This window comes from Myxine glutinosa, chromosome 9 (assembly GCF_964187855.1).
Source record: "Myxine glutinosa chromosome 9, kmMyxGlut1.1, whole genome shotgun sequence".
Classification (NCBI taxonomy): Eukaryota; Metazoa; Chordata; class Myxini; order Myxiniformes; family Myxinidae; genus Myxine; species Myxine glutinosa.
Window position 1 is genome coordinate 6,398,410 of NC_136269.1, and position 25,776 is coordinate 6,424,185.

The 25,776-nt window shown below is 43.4% G+C and overlaps 1 protein-coding gene across 1 annotated transcript in view; it reads left to right on the forward strand.

The window, feature by feature from the left end:
• Nucleotides 1–25,776, forward strand: part of LYST (lysosomal trafficking regulator) — a 457,799-nt gene that overhangs the window by 56,133 nt on the left and 375,890 nt on the right. Inside the window, exons 3-4 of the mRNA XM_078785068.1 lie at nt 13,744–13,987; nt 23,171–23,261. Coding sequence (XP_078641194.1) covers nt 13,748–13,987; nt 23,171–23,261 — 331 coding nt within the window. The 5' untranslated portion in view covers nt 13,744–13,747. The remainder of the gene's footprint in view (nt 1–13,743; nt 13,988–23,170; nt 23,262–25,776) is intronic.

Sequence of the window (25,776 nt, forward strand, 5' to 3'; positions counted from 1 at the left end):
TTCAGTGATTTTGCTGTGATAAGCCGTTCCCTTTTTGCGATTGTGCTACACAGACTGCTGCATAACCTTCCATGAATCATCTCTTCTTCGCATCATGAAGTGTTGCCCTCGACACTGTTTCCTTCTCTCCGATAAAAAAATATTCTGCCTATTCGGCTACATACGCATCACTTTTACAGTTGTGGCCGAGAATAATGGCACCCTTGCACATTTTTCAAATAATGCACCATTTCTTCCAGAAGATTGTTGAAATTAAAAAATCTTTTGGTATCCACATATGTATTTCTTTGGATTGCAGTGGAACAAAACAAAAAAAGCTGGAAAAAATACTAAATCCGAGCTTATTCCACACAGAAATCCTAAAAGAGCCCGGACAATATTATTGGCACCTTTTAGAAGTTGTTAGAAATAATTAGATTTCAAGCAGGTGATTCTCCTTTACTTTGGAATTAAACTCTCCTGTGGTGAGTTGCAGGTGCCTGCAATATAAAAATCACTCATTCAACCAGTTCGAATAGAGAAAAGCAGACATTCTGCTGTTTTGTGTCACTGTGAACATCAACGAGCATGGAGAAAAGAAAGAAAACCAGAGAATTGTCTGAGGAGGTCAGACACAAGATTGTTGCCAAGCATGGACAATCTCAAGGATAGAAGTCCATCTCCAGAGACCTTGATGTTCCTGCGCCATTGTATGCAATGCTGTCAGGAATTTGAAGGCCCATGGCACTGTAGCCAACCTCACTGGACATGGCTGCAAGAGAAAACTTGATCGAAGTTTGCAGTGAAGGATTGTTCGAATGGAGGAGAAATCACCTCGATCAACTTCCAAACAGATTCAAGCTGACCGTCAGACACAAGGTACGACAGTTTCAACTCGCACCATCCGTGGCCAACTCGATGAAAGGGGGTTGTATGGTAGGAGACCCAGGAGAACCCCACTGCTAAGAAAGCCTGACTGGGGTTTGCCTTCTGGGAGAATGTCCCAGAAGAAAAATAAAATCTGGGAGAAATCTTCTGGGAGAATGTCCTGTGGAAAGTTGAGACCAAATTAGAGCTTTTTGGTAAAGCACATCATCTCTATGTTTACAGAAAACAAAATGAAGCCTTCAAAGAAAAGAACGCCTTCCCTACAGTCAAACATGGAGGAGGTTCAGTGATGTTTTGGGGTTGCTGTGCTGCCTCTGGCACTGGGTGCCTTCAATGTGTGCATGGCATCATGAAATCAGGAGATTACCCCAAGGCATTTTGGAGCGCAATGTTCAACCCAGTGTCAGAAAGCTGGGTCTCCATCGAAGGTTATGGGTCTTGCAGCAGGACAATGACCCCAAATACACTTCAAAAAGCACCCAGGATTGGTTCACGACTAAACGCTGGACGGTTCTGAAGTGGCCAGCAATGAGTCCAGTTCTAAATCCCATTGAACACCTGTGGGGAGATCTGAAAACAGCAGTTGGGAGAAGGCGTCCTTCAAATCTGGGAGAACTGGAGCAGTTTGCACAAGAAGAGTGGGCCAAACTGCCAGTAGAGAGGTGTAGGAAGCTCATTCATGGATATAGGAAGCGCTTTACTGCAGTTATTTTGTCCAAAGGCTGTGATACCAAATATTAAGTCTGGGGTGTCAATTTTGTGAATGCCATTTCTTTTTATTTTCTGATTTAAAAGGATATATTAAGTTCTGAATCAAAAACAAAGGTTCTTTAATATTAATAGTGAAATAAATAATTGTGGAGACCAAATACTTTTGTCAATTTCAACTTATTTTTAGAGAAAATTGTGAGGTATTTGAAAAAGTCTCACAATCTGCCATGATCTTTCTTGGGAAAAGCACATTTCCAAGCTGGCCTCCAAAGCCAGTCGCCGACTGGGCATCCTCCGTCGTGCGAAGTCCTTCCTTGGCACACCTGAGCTCCTCACCACATACAAGACTTTCATCCGCAGCTCAATGGAATACTGTTCCCTCCTCTGGGCCGGTGCTCCTGCCTCACACCTAGCTCGGCTTCACACTGTCGAAACCAAAGCTTTCAGAATCATTGGAATCTCCTGCGATGAAGCTAACTCCGCGGCCTTTCACTCACTCACCGCAGGCAGGTTGGTGGTCTTTCTGTCTTCTACCGACTCCTCTCCGGCCTTGCTCCCCCAGCTCTCTCTGTGCTCTGTCCCCCCAATATTCCTTCAGGTCGCACAAGATCTGCCAGCAACCCTCTTATTGTTAAACTGCCAAAATCTAGGCTCTCTGCTCACCTTCACTGTTTCATTCCCCTTTTCTCCCGCCTCTGGAACAAACTCCCCCTCTCCCTTCAATCCCACTCCTCCCTCCAGGGCTTTAAAACAGCTGTTCACCACCATCTCTTATCTTCCCCCATCCAAAACCTTGATATTTTCTACCCCCACTAATTCACCCCAGATACAATTTTTTGAAATTCCAACTTCTTTCCTGGAAGTCCTTGCAGTGTCCATATGTTTTATTCCTCTCCCGCCTCCCCCAAGCCCTCTCCCCCACAGTTCTCTCGATGTCCCTGCTCTCAAATGTTGTGTTTGTGTCCTTCCCCCTCTCTCCCCATCTTGTCTACCGCTCCCCTTATTTTGTGTTTTATGTATCGGTTTGACTTTTTGTGTGATTAATGTTTGCTCTTTCGCGAGCCTCGATCTTGTATACAAACAAATAAATAAATAAATAAATAAAGGGTGCCATTATTTCTGGCCAAGACCGTATAAATATGCATACTTTCCATTGTGCCTACTTATTTCATCACACTTATCTCAAAATTCCTCGACTGTTTTGGTATCTTCTCTGTGTTCCGTTCTTCATTTTTATTTGCCTCGGTGATCATAAAGGAGTTAATTGTGTGGGAATGAGCGCCAAAATAACCCGAGCATTAAAAGCTAAAGTCATAATTTTATTTCTTTAATAAGAGAGGGGTGGAGTTGATAAATCCTGAAGTGGGATTACTGTAGCAGAAGGAAATGTGAAGTAAACTTCTAGGAATTCTACAAAGAACTTCAAAGAATTGTATAACAAATTAATACGGCACTCTGTGGAGCGCATACCTCTGCCAGGCCGAAGAGTATGTTTTGTATCCCACTTGTAGTTCCCTGATGCTTCGACTGAACCACTTTGTTTTTCGTTGTTGTTACTCTTGCCGTCTTGTGCATGTCTCCTAAGGTTTTGAGATTCAGACACTATTGGCTCAAAGAAAACTTTTCCGGTTTAAAGGCGGCTTGTTATGAAGACATTTTTTGCATCTTGACCAACACGTTCCACTCCAAGTAAGGCCTTTTCTACTTCATTGTATGCAGCTGCACCAGAGAATAGAATCAACAATTCATCTTTATTGTGTATGGTGAGTGGGTTCATTAATCTTTCCACTGCTTATTGAGTTTTAAATATCAGCTTCTTGCTCTTCAGAATTTCAGCACAACGAAGGTCACGATGCCCTCTGGTGTTCCCTCTGGTGTTCTGGACAACATGTCAGCCATACTGGGAGTGGTGTTCACATACTGTGATCTTGCGTGTGTTCTAACCCAGCGTTGGTAAACATCATGATTTTGAGAACACCAGACAAACCGACACCACTTCCACCAGGTCCCCTCTTTGCGTGTCGCATAAATGTCTCCTCCATAGTCTTGTCGATGGCACATCTGTTTCGAGGGATGAAGGAATGGGCAACACTGATTGCACGTCTCTTTATCAACTCTGTAGCTCCTGGATGAGATAGTGCACTGGTGGCTATGAAGGTGGAGAAATCTGTGACCGATCTGGCATAATTCTGGCCCCCAAAGCTGAAGAGCAGGTCATCCATGAGATGAAGACATTGGGTGTATAGAAGAAAGTCATTCTATTTGACTGCTTGGATGAGTGATAGCAACAACCATACATGATCGATGTAGGAGATCCGCAGTTGAAAAAAAACAAAAAAACAAGCACAGATACATTCAAAGTACACCGCCCCCATGCCAAATAAATAAATAACATCCTCCAGCGGGGCATTGCTGGGGTGCCTTCAGTGCCCGGCAATACCGCCGTGGAGCACGTGGAGACGGTATTGGGAGGGAGAGGTGTACAATAATTTATTGATTAATTGCAAATTCAAATCATAAAATAATAATCGTAAAATAATTAATCAATTGGCTAATATCGTACCTCAACCACAAGTGTTTCATCCGAAGCTGTAACTTTTTGAAAATTCATTACTTAAGTCATAATGAAATAAATATATAAATAAATGACATTCATCTAAATAAATAATTTATTAATTGACTAATCACTAAACCATGAATCCATTAAATAGATTAATCCAAAATATCCTTTGTAGCCACATCACCTGGTCACTGTGGTGTCCAAATATCAGCTTCCCAGCTCAAAAGAGAGAAAATAAATGTCATTTATAATGAAAATAAATGTCATTTATAATGAAAATAAATAAGTCATTTATAATGAAAATAAATAAATAATAGTCATAAATTAATGAAATTATTTATCAATTGGCTAATAGAATATCTAAACCACCATCGTTTCATCCGAATCTGTAACTTAAAAAAAATTAATGAATTTATCGAATAATTAAATAATTAATCGATTAATTGATTGGTAAATCAAAAATAGCCTTTACAGCCAAATCACTTGGTCATTGTCATGTCCAAATATCAGCTCGCTAGCTCAAAAGGTGCCCGAGATATTGGCCAGAAGATAAAGGAAATAAATAAGTACTTAATTAGTCGATAATAGTTAAGTAGTTAATTTAAAAAAAATAAATTTGTGTACAAGATCGAGGCTCGTGTAAGAGCTAACATCAATCACAAAAAAAACAAAAAAAAAAACATGGACACACAACATACAATAAAGGGAGTGGGAGACAAGATGGGGAGAGAGAGGGAAGCACCCTCTCTACAGCAGAGAACAAGTACAACAGTAGAGAACAGGGACATCAGGAGATCTGTGGGAGGCAGAGGGTTTGGGGGGAGGAGGCATGGGAAGGTGGGGGGGGGGGGGGATGGGGGGGGGGTGGGAGAGGTATAAAACATATGGACACTGCAAGGACTTCCTGGAAAGAAGTCGGTATTTCAAAAAAGTGGATCTGGGGCGAATTAACGGGGGTAGAAAAGATCAAGGTTTTGGATGGGGGAAGATAAGAGATGGTGGTGAACAGCTGTTTTAAAGACCTGGAGGGAGGAGTGGGATTGAAGGGCGTGGGGGAGTTTGTTCCAGAGGCGGAAGAAAAGGGGAATGAAGGAGTGAAGGTGAGCAGGGAGTCTTGATTTTGTCAATTTCACCAGAAGAAGGTTGCAGGCCGATCTTGTGCGACCTGAAGGAATATTGGGGGGACAGAGCACAGAGAGAGCTGGGGGGGGGCAAGGCCAGAGAGGAGTCGGTAGAAGACGGAAAGACAACCAACCTGCCTGCGGCGAGTGAGTGAAAGGCCCTCGGAGTTGGCTTCATCGCGGGAGATTCCAATGATTCTGAACGCTTTGGTTTCTACAGCGTGAAGGCCAACTAGGTGTGAGGCAGGAGCACCGGCCCAGAGGGGAGAGCAGTATTCCATCGAGCTGTGGATGAAATCTTTGCATGTGGTGAGGAGCTCAGGTGTGCCAAGGAAGGACTTCGCATGACAGAGCATGACCTATCTCAAGAGTGAAGAAAATAATTCTAAACTCCCCCTCTCAGCCCAAAATTGGGTGTGGGCCAAGTTGGACACACCCATCGAAGGCATGTCCTGGAAACTCAAACTCGTGACTTTCAACCCTTGGCACATGAAACCAAGCAGCTTGGCAACACATGCTGCAAGTGGAGGAGTGTGGGTGTGTCGTTGGGGAGGAGGGTCGGAGGATGTGGAGAGGAGGGGAGGTGTCGGGGTTTGGGCCTGGAACACATAACGTAATCTTTTGTAATATCAAACATAATTTGTAACAGTCTGAACCATCTTGAGGGGCTCCATTTCCTCGTGGGACAGGACGTCTCCGTTGTCTTGGATTTCGTGGACTCTCCTCCATCATATAATGGTGAGATATCTACAGTTCATTGATCGAAGGAAACAAGAGATAGTCTTTGTTAATAAAGTTAATAAAGCGAAATTCTAAGTACATTTGAACATGCTGTATTTTGAATCATTAACACAAAACCTGAACTTGGCATGTTCATCAATGTTTGTTGGATATCTTCCTTTGGACTACTGAGATGTAGCAACACCACTACGAGTTTCATGAACCTCAATAAATTGTCCATTTGCTGCAAAAGTGGAATTTGGCCATGTGGCCCAATGTGGTGTGAAAAACTCTCCAGACCCAAAAGAGTTGGTTCAATGTTAAGCTCTTTTTTTCCATCCAAGGTGACATTAATGAACACAATTATGCACATCAGGGTGTGTGCGTGTGTATGTGTATATATGTGTGTGTGTGTATGTGTGTGTAACGGTGCATGGTAGGCCCCCATTGCCCCCATGAACTAACGCCGATGTCTCCTGAAGTCTGTCGTTGATGAGATCCATGCTCAAGCTGCTCCACCAGCCTTTGATGAAGGTGAATTTCATTCGGAAATGGCCTTGATTGTTGAATTAATTAATTGATTGATTATTGTGAGGGACAGCTTTGTGTATGCAACAAGTTGTTTTGTTTGACCTTTTGATCTGCTAATACACTCTCATTTAAAGTCATGGGACACCGTTTTCCAATTGAGAATAGTTTATGTACAATTTGTGCATCTGATTTTCAAACTGGGGTTAAGACCAACGCACAGTATGAATGGGCATGGATTGGTCTCATTGCTCCTTTTTACAGCATCGTCTTCCGAAGGAAGAGGTTAACCGAGTTTTCGGGAGGAATGACAACGGGCCGTCAGAAAGTGGGAACAGGCAGAGTGGTTCGTCAATGTGTGTGCCGTCCCTCGGATGGGCGTGAAACGGGCATCCCTTCTGCCAGCGTTCGTCGATGGATGTTAAACATCCCACGGTGTTCTTCATGAAGAGCAGGCGACTTATCTCCGGCACGATGACCAAATTGCAACTTCCACCCCTCACCAGCAGAGGGCATTGCATCGGTGGCATGGCCGCGTCCTCGGCCAATGACGCTACCCACCTGTTTCGACCACCCTAACCATGGGGAATATCGTCACGCAGAGGAACACTACCGGCAGCACAAACCCTGACCAGTGACCATAGATCAACAGATGACCATCTCAAGAGGGAAGAGATATTTGAGAAGTTGTTACTCTTATGAAGTGACAAAAAGATTGGGTCAGCGATTCGTACTTCTGCACATTGATGGACGAATATGGGTTTTTCAACCTCAAATCTAATGGAATACCACATTGGGTATTTGTACATGATCTCCTCCTCGATGGGGTCCAACAAACTGGTATCCTGAGGGTTGGCGATGCAGAAACAGGTTTTGTGGAACAACAAATGGGAATACAATGACATCATGTGTCTGTCATTATGTTTGGAGTGTGATGTATCTCTTGCATACCATTTATAACTCTCATTAATTATTAAAAGGAAAATTTAAAGTTTGTTTCCTACGGAAATGATTACATCACAAAATTGATGTTGCATTCTGCATGCCAAACATGTACAGGGAAGCCGAGTTTTACATAGCTGTGCAATTTTCTGCATTCAGATGATGATGAGCTCAAACTCAACAAAAACCTGAACCTTTGATTTGCTACTGAAAGCAAATGTAGCTCCTCGATCTCAGTCTTGTGAAGGAGATGTCCTCAACTCAGGATCCTTAGGGAAAAAGTCCAACAGCATACCCCCCTCGTCCAACCTCAGGTTTCCGCCTCTTGCCTTGGTGGGTTTCATTTGAAGAGGAGTTGTGCGGTTATTGGTGCAGGTGTGATTGCTTTGAAAGGCCTCTTCAATCATCCATGTTGCTTTCCAATTCTGCTTTCGTCTGCTCCATCACTACATCCTGCAATGCCTCGTACATCGTGTGTTATGTCTGCTTTGTCGTCGACACTTGTTCGATCAAACTTGAACCGGTAGCTTTATGAATGCTGAAAAATGAACGGCGTCTCACAAGGTGCGTAACTCGACAGGACATGAGCTACTGATCTGATGGATCGGAACAAACCGAATACTCCATCACATCTTAGGGAGAAAGAGTAAAACAAGAAAATTGTGTGGATTGGTCCGTCGTGCTATTGTCAGAACTTTGAGAACGTTGTTTTTTGATGATTCTTTAAAAGACAAGATTTCCACAGTATTTTCTAATATAAAGCCAGGTGAATACCCAGTACCCACCCACCGACATGCTAACCAAATCAGGATCCAATGGCATGTAATGAAACTGAAAACCAACTACTACATTTGAGTCGTCAGAAGGAACAAAAAAGAAAAAAAGAAAAGTAAAGAGCAAAGATGGAGTCATCAAGAGGGACCTGGATAGGATTCGGGTTTCAGCCGCGACTCCTCTACCCTCAAACCCATCCAAGCGCAGCCAAGTAAGCCTTCCAGAATAAATAAATAAAACTAGAACGGCTCTCTTCAATGTCACGACGTCGACCGATATGCCTCCGCCCACATTATTACATTATTATAATACTTGTATCAAGTTTGATTTAAATCCATTCAGCTGTGCCCAAGTTAGCACATTTTTACCTGACATGACCTCTGACCTTTGACCAATTCACCCCAAAATTTAATCAGGTCATGTTTACATCATTATACATACATGTACCAACTTTTAATTGAAATACCTTCAGCTGTTCACAAGCTCTCGCATTTTACCTGACGTGACCTCTGACCTTTGGCCTTTGACCTCAGGACCCCCAAAATCTAATCAGTTGATCTTTGCATCATTATACACTACTGGTCAAAAGTTTTAGAACACCTCAATATTTCCAGTCTTTATTAAAATTTACGCAGTTTAATGTCTCAATGTATCTGAAATTAAGCATAGAACAAATAAACAATTGGAGATAAAAAAAGAAATCATAGAATCATTTTGTTTAGCAAAATGTAATTTAAATTTTTGACTCGGCAAAGTCGCCACATTTTGCAGATAAAACCGCCGAACACACTCGTGGCATTCTTTCCGCAATGGAAATCAAATATTGTTCGGGAAGTTCTTCCCAACACTGTTGCAGAAGTTCCCACAAATGTATTTTTTTTTTTTTTTTGTATACAAGATCGAGGCTTGTGTAAGAGCTAACATTAATCACACAAAAAGTCAAACCGACACATAAAACACAAAATAAGGGGAGCGGTAGACAAGATGGGGAGAGAGGGGGAAGGACACAAACACAACATTTGAGAGCAGGGACATCGAGAGAACTGTGGGAGGGAGAGGGCCTGTGGGGGAGGTGGGAGAGGTATAAAACACATGGACACTGCAAGGACTTCCACGAAAGAAGTTGGAATTTCAAAAAAGTGTATCGGGTGAATTAGTGGGGGTAGAAAAGATCAAGGTTTTGGATGCGTGAAGATAAGAGATAGTGGTGAACAGCTGTTTAAAGACCTGGAGGGAGGAGTGGGATTGAAGGGAGTGAGGGAGTTTGTTCCAGAGGTGGGAGAAAAGGGGAATGAAAGAGTGAAGGTGAGCAGAGAGCCTAGACTTTGGCAGTTTAACCATAAGAGGGTTGCTGGCAGATCTTATGCGACCTGTATAGTAGGAATATTTGGGGGACAGAGCACAGAGAGAGCTGGGGGAGCAAGGCCGGAGAGGAGTCGGTCGAAGACAGAAAGACCACCAACCTGCCTGCGGTGAGTGAGTGAAAGGCCCTCGGAGTTGGCTTCATCGCGGGAGATTCCAATGATTCTGAAAGCTTTGGTTTCAACAGCGTGAAGCCGAGCTCGGTGTGAGGCAGGAGCACCGGCCCAGAGGGGGGAACAGTATTCCATTGAGCTGCGGATGAAAGCCTTGTATGTGGTGAGGAGCTCAGGTGTGCCAAGGAAGGACTTCGCACGACGGAGGATGCCCAGTCGGGGACTGGCTTTGGAGGTCAGCTTGGAAATGTGGTTTTCCCAAGAAAGATCATGGCAGATAGTGAGACTCAAAAGCTTGAGTGACAGAACTTCTTGGAGAGGATTGTTGAGAAAGTAGATGGGAGGGTTTTCCAGTCGGTCTTTTCGGAGAGACATCGTAAGAGTGTGAGATTTGTCAGGATTGAAAGACATGTTCCACTTTATTTTTCACCAGTCTATGATTTTGTCCAGGTCTGCAGAGAGTGAGGAGGCTGCAGACTGCCGATTTGAGGGATGAGGCATGGAGCGGCAGAGAGTGGAGTCATCAGCAAATAGATAGAGAGGATTTTCCAGAGAGTCGGAGAGATCATTGATGAAGACAGAAAAAACACAGGACCCAGAACACTGCCTTGGGGAACTCCAGCCAGAACAGGAAGGGGAGATGAGAGAAATCCATTCAGGGCCACACGTTGACTACGACCAGAGAGGTTGCAAGCCGCAAGCCGCAAGCCATGTGTGGAGATTTCCATGGATACCATAGGAGGAGAGTTTGGTGAGCAGAGCTGGGTACCAGACCGTATCGACCGCACGTGATATGTCAAGGGAGACGGCTCTGATTTCCTGTTTGGCATTGAGGACCTCCATCCATTGTTGAGAAAGCAGAAGCAACATGTCCAGAGTAGAATGACCTGGTCTGAATCCAAATTGATGATCGGAGATCAAGCCATTGGAGAAGAGGAAGGATTTGATATCCGAAGCAATAATGGATTCCATGACTTTGCTGATAATTGGGAGCAGGCTGATTGGTCTGTAGTTGCAAGGATCTGTTTTTGCACCTTTTTTGTGTAAAGCAGTAATGTTGGCTGATTTCCAAGATGTTGCCAGATGACCTTGAGCAAAAGAGAGGGTGAAAAGAACAGAGAGAGGGTGAGATAGAGTGGCGGAGCAGGATTTTAGGACCTGCAGTATGCTAAAGGAAAGACCTACAGTATGTCAAAACTTCAAATCATGGAATGGCCAGCACAGTCTCCAGACTGAAACCCCATCGAGCTGGTTTGGGATGAACTGCACAGAAGGGTGAAAGCAAAGCAACCTCCAAGTGCAACACATTTGTGGGAACTCCTGCAACAGTGTTGGGAAGAACTTCCCGAACAATATTTGATTTCCATTGTAGAAAGAATGCCACGAGTGTGTTCGGCGGTTATATCTGCAAAAGGTGGCGACTTTGCCGAGTCAAAAATTTAAATTAAATTTTGTTAAACAAAATGATTCTATGATTTCTTTTTTATCTTCAATTGTACATTTGTTCTATGCTTAATTTCAGAGTACATTGAGACATTAAACTGTGTAAATTTCAATAAAAACTGGAAAAATTGAGGTGTTCTAAAAGTTTTGACTGGTAGTGAATATACCTTTACCAAGTTTGAATTAGATCACTTCAACCATTTTCGAGTTATAGACCTATTACAGACTTTGACCTCTTGACCCCAAATTCTAATCATTTACTCTTTACATAATTTATACATACCCGCACCAAATTTTAATTTTTATCACTTCAGCCATTCTCAAGTTATAAACCTTTACAGATTTGACCTTTGACCTTTCACCTCAAAATCTAATCAGTTGATCTTTGCATCATTGTACACTACTGGTCAAAAGTTTTAGAACACCTCAATTTTTCCAGTTTTTATTGAAATTTACAGTTTCATGTCTCAACGTACCAATTGCAGATTTGACCTTTGACCTTTGACCTCAACATTGAATAAGTTTTTTTTTTGTTTTTTTTTCTCAAAATAATTTCCACTTTTGAAAATCTAGTAATTTTCTTCAAATTTTTTTTCAAAAAATAAATCTAAGTTTCATCAAAATCTAGTAAGTAATCTTTACATCATTATACATACCTGTACCAAGTTTGAATTAGATCACTTCAGCTGTTCTCAAGTTATAGGCCTATTACAGATTTGACCTTTAACCCCAAAATCTACTCACTTAATCTCTCCATCATTATGCATGCCTGCACTAATTTTGAATTGGATCACTTCAGCTGTTCTCAAGTTATAGACCTTTTACAGACTTTGACCTCTTCAACCCAAAATCTCAGCAGTTCATCCTTACACCATTCTACATAATTGTACGAAATTTGGTCAGAATGCCATCACTGGTTCACAAGTTATCGCGGTAACAATTTTTTTAACCTAACATTACCTCTGACTTTTGCCCTGTGACCTCGTGACCCCAAAATCTAATCAGTTCATCTTTACCTCATTATACATGTCTGCACCAACTTCGACTAAGATCCCTTCAGCCGTTCTCAAGTTATCGCGGTAACGAAAACCTATCACGGACGGACGGACGGATGGACAGACAACCTGAAAACATAATGCCTCTGCGGACGAAATTTCTACAATAATTCACTTCTTCAAAGACAGATAAAGAAAGAGAGAAATATGGAAGAAGCAAGAATTAGAATGAATAAAGAGAAATGTGAAAAAGTAGAAAGAAATGTGAAAGGAACAAAGATCCCTAACTCCTTCCCCTTTACTCCCTGCCCTAACTCCTAGCTCCTAGCCCTAACTCCTATCCCTAACTCCTCGTCCTAACTCTTAGCCCTAACTCTTAGCCCGAGAAAGATGTTGGGAAGAACCCAGATAGATAGATTTCAGCATTTCTTCCTCAGGCAAAAACGCAGCAACATTTACAAGCTACCAGATGAACAAGTGGAAGGAATGTATGGAGACAAAAGGTCTGAAGGTGAATATCGTAAGACGAAGGTGATGGCAAGTGGTAAAGCATGTGGTGAGGTGGAAAGAACTGGGGAGTGGCCGTGTGCTGTGTGCAGGAAGGGTGTCGGAGTGAACTCCATTCAATGTACAATGTGCGCTGAGTGGGTTCATCAAAAATGTAGTGGTTTGAGAGGGTCATTAACCAGTGTGGCAGCTACATTCAAGTGCAAGGTGTGCACAGAGGGAGCTGCAGATGGAGGAAATGTTGAGTTGGATCTTGGAGACGGCGTGAAGCTGGAAGGTGTGAAAACATTTTGCTACCTCGGAGACATGCTGAATGGAGAAGGTGGAACAGACTCGGTAACGGTTGCTCGAGTGAGATGTGCATGGAAGAAGTTTTGGGAGCTGAGTGGCGTGCTGACGAGGAGGGGTGTGTCGTTGAAGCTGAATGGAAAGGTGTATGCTGCATGTGTGAGAAGTGTTATGATTTATGGGAGCGAGACATGGGTAATGAATGTAGAGCAGCAACGAAGGCCGGAAAGGGTGGAAATGCGAATGGTTCGGTGGATGTGCGGAGTATCGTTGAGAGAGAGGAAGACAAATGATGAATTGCGAAAGATGATGGGAATAGAGCCTGTGATTGATGCTGTGAAGAGGAACAGGTTGAGATGGTTTGGTCATGTGTTGAGGAAGGATGATAGTGACTGGTTGAGAAGAGTGATGGAAATGAATGTAGAAGGAAGTAGAGGACGGGGAAGACCGAGAAAGACTTGGCTAAAGATGGTCGAAGAAGAAATGCGGGCAAGGGGGTTAAACAAGGGGAGATGCAGAAAATAGGGCAAAATGGAGAAGATTGTCATGGGGACCGCAAGGCTAACCCCCGGTCTAGCAGGGAAAATGGCCTTAAAATGCATGTTGTTGTTGTTGTTGTTGTTGTTGTAGTTGCAAGCTACCAGAGGTCCATCAGCAGGGAAGCAGAATCCACACAGCATCAGGATGTGGTACAATCGTCATGAAACGGAAAACCAAATACTGCATTGTTCAGTTTGTCATTGTTCAGTTCAGTAAATCAGTTTGTTTGTAGTCCGTGATTATTCTTGTCTGTGATGTCTCTTTCCCCACAGTTCAATGATGAGCCTTGGATCTTGCAACGTGCTCGCACGTGAACTTATCACCACTATTCACCACCTGTGCTGTGACTTTGTGGAACAAAGTTCTGAGCAAACCCATTTGGCATCTCCAGAGGTCGGTGGAGTCTCGGGCGTGGGGATTGAGCCCGAGGATGGACGAATGGCCGCGTTGACCTCCTACTTACTGCAAGGTCGAGGTTCTCTGCTTCTTTGCAGTCTCGATGCCCTCCCAGATAAGGTGAGGCTTTCACCTGTTGTAGCTATTCATGCCATTAAATATGCACATTGTTGATAACAATTGAAATCTACATTTATTTAACCTCTCCCTCTTTTTCTTTCTTCTTGCCGTTATTTCCTCCTTTCATTATCTCCACCACCTAAGGTGAACGGAGGTTATGTCTTCACCCCTGTCTTTGTCTGTCTGTCTTTGTTTGTGTTTTTGTCTGTGAACACGATATCTCATATAGTTGTGGACGGATTCAGAAGAAATTTGGTGGACAGATTGGGTGGTTTGCCGAGGAAGAATTTATTCGATTTTCGTGAAGATCTGAATCCGATAATTTTTCATGTCATTCTTCACCATTGAGTGAGAGGGCTAAAACTATATAATAGCACGATATCTCAAAAAGTTGTGGATGGGTTATGAGCTGGCCGCCCGGCCAAACTGAGCAATCGGGGGAGAAGGGCCTTGGTAAGAGAGGTGACCAAGAACCCGATGGTCACTCTGGCTGAGCTCCAGAAATCCTGTGTGGAGATGGGAGAAACTTCCAGAAGGACAACCATCACTGCAACACTCCACCGATCTGGGCTTTATCTGGGATCTGGGCTTTATGGCGGAAGGCGGAAGCCTCTCCTCAGTGAAAGACACATGAAAGCCCACAGAATCTTGTTTCTCACAGTCTGAGAGTCCTTTAGGTGCTTTTTTGCAAGCCAAAGCGGGCGTTCATGCATCTGGCCGTGAAGGGCATCCGGCCGTAAAACATTGCTTCAAAAAAGGGGCCACGGTGCCCGAAAAAGGCCGAACCCCTGCTCTGCCGGGAAAATGGCCTCTAAAGGTGGGTCTATGTAAAGGGTGTTATAAATGATACCAATTGTGCAACACAGTATACTTAACTTATTTTCTGTAAAATTATAAAGAAATTGTAAATCATAGCATAAATGGCTTTAATAACATGTGACCAGCAATGAACACAGTACAAGCTTGTGTACAACTTGTCATCCACCAAATCAGGTGATTATTCATTTGTCTACCAGGGTCACTTGCCGTTAATCGAGTGGTTGTGGTTGGACTTTGTAACCACAGACACGCCTCCCTCCGATGTGCCGAGCATATTCAATCGGTTTTGAGTCTGCGGAGTGTGCGGGCCTATCCACGGGAGTGATGAGTGATCCTGAAATGCAGTTTTCACAAGAGGAGGGCGGGCATTGCCATCCATAAAGATGAAGCTTTGACCTTGTTGTGTGGCGAGAGGGATGACTACAGGTGCAATGACATCATCCCTGTGTCTGACAACAGTCATGGCAACCCTCCCAATGATAAGATCAGTTCTTTGGCCAATTCGAATGTCAGCTTATGCCATCAGGCTGCCGCTACCAAACCGATCGTGCTGTCTGATGGCACAATACTTGGAACTCGCTCCCCATCTCGTCTGCAGACTTTGAACACATCTCAATCGAGGTAGATTCTTGACTCGTCTGTAAAAAGAACATGGCACCTAAATGTTAAGAAACCTTGTTTTAGGCCTGACCAATATTTGTTTGTTTGTCGTGCGACTCGGTATAGTGACGCAGTTGGCCTGTCTTATGTAATACATTTGTATTAGCATGTGAGAAGCGTGTTCATGCTGCAACCTGTTCCGACAAGCTTGTCTTTATTCGTGTCATGGATATTTGTGATTGCGTCATGTATTCTTGATATTTGGAACCCTGTACCTGCTCCACTGTTCTCATCCTCGCTCCTCCTCTCAATCCCTCCAGGGAAATTGAGTCGATCCACTGATTGGATTAATACAGTGTTGACGTCGCACAGGCATGATTGTCCAAATGGATTCTTCTTTGCATGTGTTCCTTGTATTGTCCGTAGTGTATCGTGTTCCTTTGAAGAGTTACTCAGTGGAGCTCATACTTGGCTCGAGCAGTGTTCTTTTCCGAATATCCATTAGTATGTCGCAGCGCAGTTGTGTTTTTTTGGTGTGATTATAGAATTCCCGTTAGAAGTCTCTTGTTGACCCGAAGTAAGAGCAGCAAAGCAAGAGGCCAAGTCCAGCCTGGCTGACAGCTTGGTAAATAACATTGTTTGTACCCTTTACTGTTTGAATTTTAATTGGCACCACTGTGTGAGGGTCATTTATCACCGTGCGGTGCGGTCCAGCCGAGCATCGAGCGGGTGTGAAATGACGTCGTCTGCATTGCCATCGGCTGGCACTCAATTGGTGGGCACAAAGCAGCAAGTGACTGTGAACCTGTGTTGAAGTGAACCGGTCTCTCGAGATCTTCCAAACTCGTGGACAGTTGAGCCGCACTGCTCCGCTGGCTCGTCTGGCACCTGCGACCAGTTGTACGCGCGGAACTGGACTTTCGTCGAGGTGATTTCAGCGAATGTTCTCTTCTGTCTGTTTAGCCTAAAGCTATGCATACTCACCTGTGTGCGCTATACGCTGTCTAGCCTGAGTTTGAATCCCGACTCTTCTATAAACGGTCACTCTGGTATTTTGCACGCAGGGCGAGGCATCGATGTGGGTGCCGTCCATCGGAAGGACGTTGATTTGGAGGACCTGTCTGCCAGCACTGCTCGTTCCTGGACGTTAAAGATCCAATGTTCTTCTTTTTGCTTATGGCAAATTTCAGCTCACAGATCTAAGTCACATAGTCTCATCTGGGTGACCTCAGTCACACGCTGGGCTGTCCTTGAAATTCCATTTACGGAGGTGATGTGATGTTCTTGCATATGGAGTACGGATCCTGTTGAGCTCAGACCGTTGTTGTTTCCATGGGAGGTCGAAACCTTGATGTTCCTTTATCGGAACACTGACCAATTATTTGTTAACAATATCGTTGTCTGTCCAGAGATTGCGCCACCTGTCGTTTGTGTTGAACCCACATCACCCACATCACTCAAAACATTTGTGGAGCCCCAGAAAGTTTTGTGTGACTGGAGTCACATATTTGGTAGATTCTGCAGGTCTTCATGGATGAATTTGACAAAGATCTAACGGAGTCTTTTATTTAAATGAGTAATTGGGTTATCACCGACAACCTGAGCAAATTACAAAATTCCTGCACCACCTTCAGTCACCTGCCATGCTTGGCCATTCGGTTCGTGAAAGACTGGGGCCAAAAAGCGTCGAGCCCACAATGAGGTGGGAATACTTAGGGCCATAGTAATCATAGTAGAAGTGGCAGTATCTTTTATTTGGAGGGTGCAGCTGCAGCTTATCGAGTGTAAAGATTTTTCTCTGATCTTGCCCTTGACGATTCGTGTTTTGCTCTTTGCTTCAAAGTGAAACAATCGTTAACTGATGTAATGAGATGTTTTTGTCGTTACATGGATCAGAGTTATGGTTAAGCATTTAACTCGGCGTGGCATCGTGCCGTATGTCGAATGGTTGAGATTTTGAAGTTATCGTGTCATTCACTATAGCATGATCTTGGGAGTTATTGCTGCTAACATGAATAAATACGACCAACGTGTTGCTATTTAAACTTTGATTTGTTGTTGTCATTTATGTCGGTAATACTGTGTGGTGCGCTACCTACACACTCACCTCTTTGCTCATCGTCACCAAACTTTGCCAGCAAAGTTAACAATGTCTTGCAATCCTGTTTACGCCATTTAAATTTACTTACAAACCCTCATTTTGTTCCATTCGGCCTGGTCAAAAGTAGACTTTTATCAGAGTTTGTCATGCTCGATGACATCACGACATGTTGGTGATCTGTGCTTCAAGGTTAACTGCTTCATGTTGTTGTTGTTGTTGTTGTTGTTGTTGTTGTTGTTGTTGTTGTACCCGTGCACACGAAGCAAAAAGCGGGGTTAAGCAATTGGTTCACTTCTGTCTGTCCACAATCATCAGTTATGTTTGAGGCACAACTAAATTCAAATTGAATGTTGTATTTTGAACACGAATTGAAAAATGAATCAGAAAACGAACCTGTCGTGTGGCGGTACTTTACTTCTGAATTCGTCACGAACGCACGTACGCAGAGAGGAGTGAGGTAATTTTTACTCCGTCTACCTGTCTGACAATCAACCAAAAACATTCCGAACAGGAAAACATTCCGAACAAGTAACAGGCATGAATGACTAATGTAGCGTGTATAGGCATAAATGACTAATTTGACATGTACACTGTACAGGCATGAATGACTAATGTAACATGTGCACTGTACAGGCATGAATGACTAATGTAACATGTACACTGTACAGGCACGAATGACGAATGTAACATGTACACTGTACATGCATGAATGACCAATGCAGCATGTACACTGTACAGGCATGAAGGACTAATGTAACGTGTAATGGCATGAATGACTAATGTAACGTGTACAGGCATGAATGACTAATGTAACGTGTGCAGGCATGAATGACGAATGTAACGTGTACAGGCATGAATGACTAATGTAACGTGTACAGGCATGAATGACGAATGTAACGTGTACAGACATGAATGACTAATGTAGTGTGTATAGGCATGAATGACTAATTTGACGTACACTGTACAAACATGAATGACTAATTTGACGTACACTGTACAGGCATGAATGACTAATGTAAGATGTACACTGTACAGGCATGAAGGACTAATGCAACATGTACATGCATGAATGACTAATGTAACGTGTATAGGCATGAATGACGAATGTAATGTTACGTGCTCCCCCCAAACCCCGGTCACGGTGTACCTCCGAGCCCCAAGAGGAGTCACGGCAGAAAGATGTGTTATTCTGTATGCCAAGGATCAATGGTGAAACCACACCAATTGTTACCAACAAACAAGTATTGTATTAAGGTCACACAAGAATAACGGTACAGTAACAATATTAATCAAAAGTACAATCAATATATATCATTCCTATGATGGTACCATCAGTTTCGTAATATATAACTCACTGTGCTCCAAGTGAGCGAAAAGAAGAACATTCCCAATGTCTCTATTCCGGCATCAAGCCAAAGCTGGTTCCGGCTTCAAGCCAAACTCGATCCACTCCAGTGATCGTCAGAACGATGCTGTATCGAGACCAGAATCCCGTTCGGATGACAGTCACAGTCACGCTTCCAAAGCTGCATAAAGGTGCCCTCAAGGCAACTGGGAAATCACACCCTCGGGTATGGACGTTCCACGGCTCCCAATCGGCGAACCGCAGATTTCCCACTCAAAAGCCACGTTGCACGCACGCACGCACGCACGCACACGATTAACGTCTGAATGCGGTGAAAATTATTGAAGCGAAGTGAAAAACCTTGAGCGATGCGCAAAGCGCGCGAGTCAAAATGGCCGACGGCCCATTCTTGAGACGTAACGGCACTACGACGATTCTCCTCGGAATCAACCGCAAAACCTGACACACAGGTTGATCTGTCACAGCGATAACAACTCTGTCGCAGGAATCCCTTTCCCGGGAAACCAAAAGTTCACTCGTGACCCTCGTTCGCCAATCGTTCGCTCCAGACCTCGAAGCAGCTCGGCTTCTTCTCCTCCTCTTCCTCTTCATCGTCGTCCGGTTCCGGTTTCATTTAAAACATTAACTTTTTTACCTTTTGAGAATAGTAATCTCTATCCCTTAAACGACAACAATAATAGTACATGGAATCAAAAATGTTTACAGTGGATGAAAACCGCAACAACGGAAGTGACGAATCCGTAACAGTAACATGTACAGGCATGAATGACTAATGCAACATGTACAGGCATGAATGACGAATGTAACATGTACAGGCATGAATGATGAATGTAACATGTACAGGCATGAATGACGAATGTAACATGTACAGGCATCAATGACTAATGTGACGTGTACAGGCATGAATGACTAATGTGACGTGTACAGGCATGAATGACGAATGTAACATGTACAGGCATGAATGACGAATGTAACATGTACAGGCATGAATTACTAATGTAACATGTACAGGCATGAATGACGAATGTAACATGTTCTCTTCACCCTCTCTTTTGCTCAAGGTCATCTGCCATATGCTTGGAAATCTGCCAACATCACCGCTTTACACAAAAAAGGTGCAAAAACAGATCCCAGCAACTACAGACCAATCAGCCTTCTCCCAATTATCAGCAAAGTCATGGAATCCATCATTGCTTCGGATATGAAATCTTTCCTCTTCTCCAATGACTTGATCTCTGATCATCAATTTGGTTTCAGACCTGGTCACTCGACTCTGGACATGCTGCTTCTGCTTTCTCAACAATGGATGGAGGTCCTCAATGCCAAACAGGAAATTAGAGCTGTCTCCCTCGACATATCACGTGCCTTCGATACGGTCTGGCACCCCGCTCTGCTCACCAAACTCTCCTCTGTTGGTATCCATGGAAATTTCCACGCATGGCTGGTGGACTTCCTCTCTAGTCGTAGTCAACGTGTGGCCCTGAATGGGTTTCTCTCATCTCCTCTTCCTGTTCAGGCTGGAGTTCCCCAAGGCAGTGTTCTGGACCCTGTGCTTTTTCTGGTCTTCATCAATGATCTCTCTGACTCTCTTGAAAATCCTCTCTATCTCTTTGCTGATGACTCTACTCTCAGTCGCTCAATTCTTCATCCCTCAGATCGGCAGTCTGCAGCCTCCTCACTCTCTGCAGACCTCGACAAAATCACAGACTGGGCAAACAAGTGGAACATGTCTTTCAATCCTGCCAAATCTCACACTCTTACGATGTGTCTCTGAAAAGACCGACAGGACAACCCTCCCATCCACTTTCTGAATAATCCTCTCCAAGAAGTTCTGTCACTCAAGCTTTTGGGTCTCACTATCTGCCATGATCTTTCCTGGGAAAACCACATTTCAAATCTGGCCTCCAAAGCCAGTCGCCGACTGGGCATCCTCCGTCGTGCGAAGTCCTTCCTTGGCACACCTGAGCTCCTCACCACATACAAGGCTTTCATCCGCAGCTCAATGGAATACTGTTCTCCCATCTGGGCTGGTGCTCCTGCCTCACACCTCGCTCGTCTTCATTCTGTTGAAACCAAAGCATTCAGAATCATTGGAATCTCCCGCGATGAAGCTAACTCCAAGGGCCTCTCACTCACTCACCGCAGGCAGGTTGGTGGTCTTTCCGTCTTCTACCGACTCCTCTCTTTCTTGCCCCCCCAGCTCTCTCTGGGTTCTGTCCCGCAAATATTCCTACAGGTCGCACAAAATCTGCCCGCAACCTTCTTATGGTTAAACTGCCAAAATCAAGACTCTCTGCTCACCTTCACTCCTTCATTCCTCTTTTCTCCCGCCTCTGGAACAAACTCCCTCACTCTCTTCAATCCCACTCCACCCTCCAGGTCTTTAAAATAGCTGTTCACCACCATCTCTTATCTTCCCCCATCCAAAACCTTGATCTTTTCTACCCCCGCTAATTTCACCCCAATTCCACTTTTTTGAAATACCAACTTCTGTCCTGGAAGTCCTTGGTGTCCTTGTGTTTTATACGTCTCCCACCCCCCCCTTTCCCACGCCTCCTCCCCCCAAGCCCTCTCCCTCCCACACATCTCCCTGCTCTCAAATGTTGTTTGTGTGCTTCCCCTTCTCTCCCCATCTTGTCTTCCGCTCCCTCTTTTTATATATTTTGTTTGTCTGGATGATTTGTTTGTGAAGTAAATGTTAGCTCTTTCACGAGCCTCGATTCAGTATACAAAAAAACAAAAACAAAAAAAACAAACATGTACAGGCATGAATGACTAATGTAACATGTGCAGGCATGAATGACTAATGTAACGTGTTAAATAAGGTGGTGTAAAAGACACTGTGTCAATGGTGATAAACATGCGGAATTAAATTTTTCTACGACATTTAAAATCTTTGTTTTATTTCAATTGAATTACAGTGTCCTCCATAAGTATCGGAACAGTGAAGTCAAATTTGTTGTTATTTTTAGTTTGTTATACTCAAGAAATTTGGATTTGAGATAACGAGATAAATATGAGGCTAGATTACAGAATGTCAGATTTTATTTCTTATATATAAATGTTTTACTATTGCAGAACAACACTTTTTATGTTCAGTTCCCCATTAGTCTTTGGTATGACTAAGCTAGAGTGCCAAGCACCGACCTCCCAGACTCTGGGCCGATACTCCATCCATTACTCCACTGGGTCTGTGATTGTGACGAAGTTTATTATATCAATTGTGAAATGGAACATAACTCCATTGTCGAGATTATCATTCTATCTATCATTTGAGAAGTGTTTGTGCACGTGTGTTTGAGTGTTAGTTTTACTGAACTATGTTTTTACTGATCATGTGTCGTGACCACCACACCCGAGCTGCAATTCATGTGTTGTTCTATCTTTCTGATTGTGCGTATATGCCTTGTATTAAAAATAATCCACTTAAAATGTGTATTCTCTTATTTTATTGATGGGTTGTGTCCAATAAACGTTTGCGTTGTGCAGTATTTTAGATGCCATTTGTGCAATACAATAACCTGCAAGAGAGTTCATAGAACACGATACCCCACACAATGTTGAGGATTATACAGTTTCAATTTCAATAAAATAATGATTTTACAGATCGTTTAAAAAATAATCCAGAAGTTTAGTGCTATTGAAATAGTCTTATACACCATCCTTGTTCCTTGCACACCACCTTCACACACCACCCTCGTACACATCCCTTGTACTCAATAAAGATTGTAAAAGTCGTATAAATATCTGGAATTACCACCATTTTACCACTGTTGGTGCGGTGGTTATTACACCACAATATCTAACACGTTACATTAGTTATTCATGTCTGTTTGTGTCCTTTTTGACGTCCTTAAGACAGCAAGTTTCCTGTTTGAAATGATTTTCAGTTTAGTTTGACTGCCCGACAGTTTAAGCAAAATGATCTCGCTCCTCTCTGCACATGTGCGATCCGGACAAATCCAGAGCCGAAGTACTGCGAATCTGCAGGTTCATTTTCTGATTCATGTTCTTATTTGTGTTTAACATGTAACATTCAATTTAAATTAGGTTGTTCCTCAATCATAAACCGACGTTTGTAGATGGACAGACGGACAGCTGGCCAGACGGACATTAAGCAATTGTTAATTACTGTGGACATTGACAAATTTAACTCTTTAGCCAATTGTTGATTTATCTGAGGCCCACAGTAATTCTTTCCTCTCCATATATCGCAAACGTGAAGGTTTGTTCATAATTCATTCGTTGTAATGGCTCTAATTCCTTCCTGACTACCCTCTGTTTTGGGAACGTGCAGGAGATCACCTGCAGAGAAGATTTGCTGAATCTGCTGCTGTCACTGTTGCCCTTACTCTGGAAGATACCTGTCAAAGAAGCATCGTCTCGCGGTAAGCTGTGCGAGCCTCCATTTCTTTGGGCCTTCAATTTACCGTAATGAATGAATGAATGAATATGAACTTCCAAGGCTGTCACCTGGGTTCTTCTGTTTTTGCTGTTTGTACAGGAAGTTGACTGTGTACTTGCCATCATGATAAGTGCACTGATTCTTTTATAATATACATCTATTTATTGGAGTTTCCTCTTCGTTCCACGTGTGTGTGTGTGTGTGTGTGTGTGTGTGTGTGTGTGTGTGTGTGTGTGTGTGTGTGTGTGTGTGTGTGTGTGTGTGTGTGTGTGTGCGTGCGTGCGTGCGTGCATCTGTCCACACACGTGCACATGCATGCGGTGAAAGATTTGGGCGGTTGGGATTATACAATTTTATAAAGAAAGAAGGTGCTTCCAACCAGAAATTAAGAAAACGAGATCTGCTCCATAAATTTGAGCAAATAAACAAGAGCAGACACGGTCTCGGGCAACGTTTCGCCCATTTCACAGCAGGCTTCCTCAGGCTAATCGACCACGAGCCCCGGCGGGTATCGGTTTTTATTACCTCCGCCACCAAAGGTGCATGGGAGGTTATGTTTTCTCCCCTGTCTGTGTGTCCGTTTGTCTTCTGTCCATTTGTTTGTCCGTTTATGAACAAAATATCTCAAAAGGTTGTGGACGGATTCGGACGGAATTTGGCAGAGATGTAGCGTATCTGACAAGGAAGAATCGATTCAATTTTAGTGAAGATCCGGATCCAGCATGTAGAATTTTTAAAGTGATTCTTCACCATTGAGTGATATGGCCAACCAAGCGGAGGTATGCTCTCTACTGAGTGCCGTTATAGTTCACCATGTGCCCGCTTCCGACCATGTGACTGTGCTCAAGGTCAGAATGAGGAGTATTTTTTTAATTTTTGCAAACCTCACAAAATAAACGTCAAGGCAGAATCCGGGATCGGCTCTTGCTTATTTTCTTACATTGGCGGAGTAGATCTAGTTTTTTACTTTCTGATTGGAAGCGCCTTCTTCAAAAAAAAGAAAAGAATATAATGCACGGAGGAGGAAGTCCTCAGTGGACATGTTGCTTACATTATCACACTTTCAAAAGACAATCATGGATGCGTTCACCGTTTGCTCAGTTTCCACTTCACACGAGAATCGAGTGCCTTGGTTTTGACTCATCAATTGACGTTTAAGGTTTTGGCATCTTCAATTGCTCTAACTTTAGTTTTGTTGCATACTTTCTATTCCTCACTTTCAAACCACATCTATATTTTCTCTCCTACATGTGTTTCTGATTCTTCTGGATTATTTCCTCCAACCTTGCAATGACATACTTATCTCATGATTCACTTGTCTTGTGATCTGCTGGTGGCTAATTCAATCCTCCAGGATCCCAGTTGATGTGCTTTCTCGACATTCAGTGATATGCTCCTTGTCTCATGATTCACTTGTCTTGTGATCTGCTGGTGGCTAATTCAATCCTTCAGGCTCCCAGTTGATGTGCTTTCTCGACATTCAGTGGTATGCTCCTTGTCTCATGATTCACTTGTCTTGTGATCTGCTGGTGGCTAATTCAATCCTCCAGGATCCCAGTTGATGTGCTTTCTCGACATTCAGTGGTATGCTCCTTGTCTCATGATTCACTTGTCTTGTGATCTGCTGGTGGCTAATTCAATCCTCCAGGATCCCAGTTGATGTGCTTTCTCGACATTCAGTGGTATGCTCCTTGTCTCATGATTCACTTGTCTTGTTTTCTTTCTGTGGCTAATTCAATCCTCCAGGATCCCAGTTGATGTGCTTTCTCGACATTCAGTGGTATGCTCCTTGTCTCATGATTCACTTGTCTTGTTTTCTTTCTGTGGCTAATTCAATCCTCCAGGATCCCAGTTGATGTGCTTTCTCGACATTCAGTGGTATGCTCCTTGTCTCATGATTCACTTGTCTTGTGATCTGCTGGTGGCTAATTCAATCCTCCAGGATCCCAGTTGATGTGCTTTCTCGACATTCAGTGGTATGCTCCTTGTCTCATGATTCACTTGTCTTGTGATCTGCTGGTGGCTAATTCAATCCTTCAGGCTCCCAGTTGATGTGCTTTCTCGACATTCAGTGGTATGCTCCTTGTCTCATGATTCACTTGTCTTGTGATCTGCTGGTGGCTAATTCAATCCTTCAGGCTCCCAGTTGATGTGCTTTCTCGACATTCAGTGGTATGCTCCTTGTCTCATGATTCACTTGTCTTGTGATCTGCTGGTGGCTAATCCAATCCTTCAGGCTCCCAGTTGATGTGCTTTCTCGACATTCAGTGGTATGCTCCTTGTCTCATGATTCACTTGTCTTGTGATCTGCTGGTGGCTAATTCAATCCTTCAGGCTCCCAGTTGATGTGCTTTCTCGACATTCAGTGGTATGCTCCTTGTCTCATGATTCACTTGTCTTGTGATCTGCTGGTGGCTAATCCAATCCTCCAGGCCCCCAGACGATGTGCTTTCTCGGTGAATTAGATGCGAATTTTCTGAAATTTCCCACACTTACTC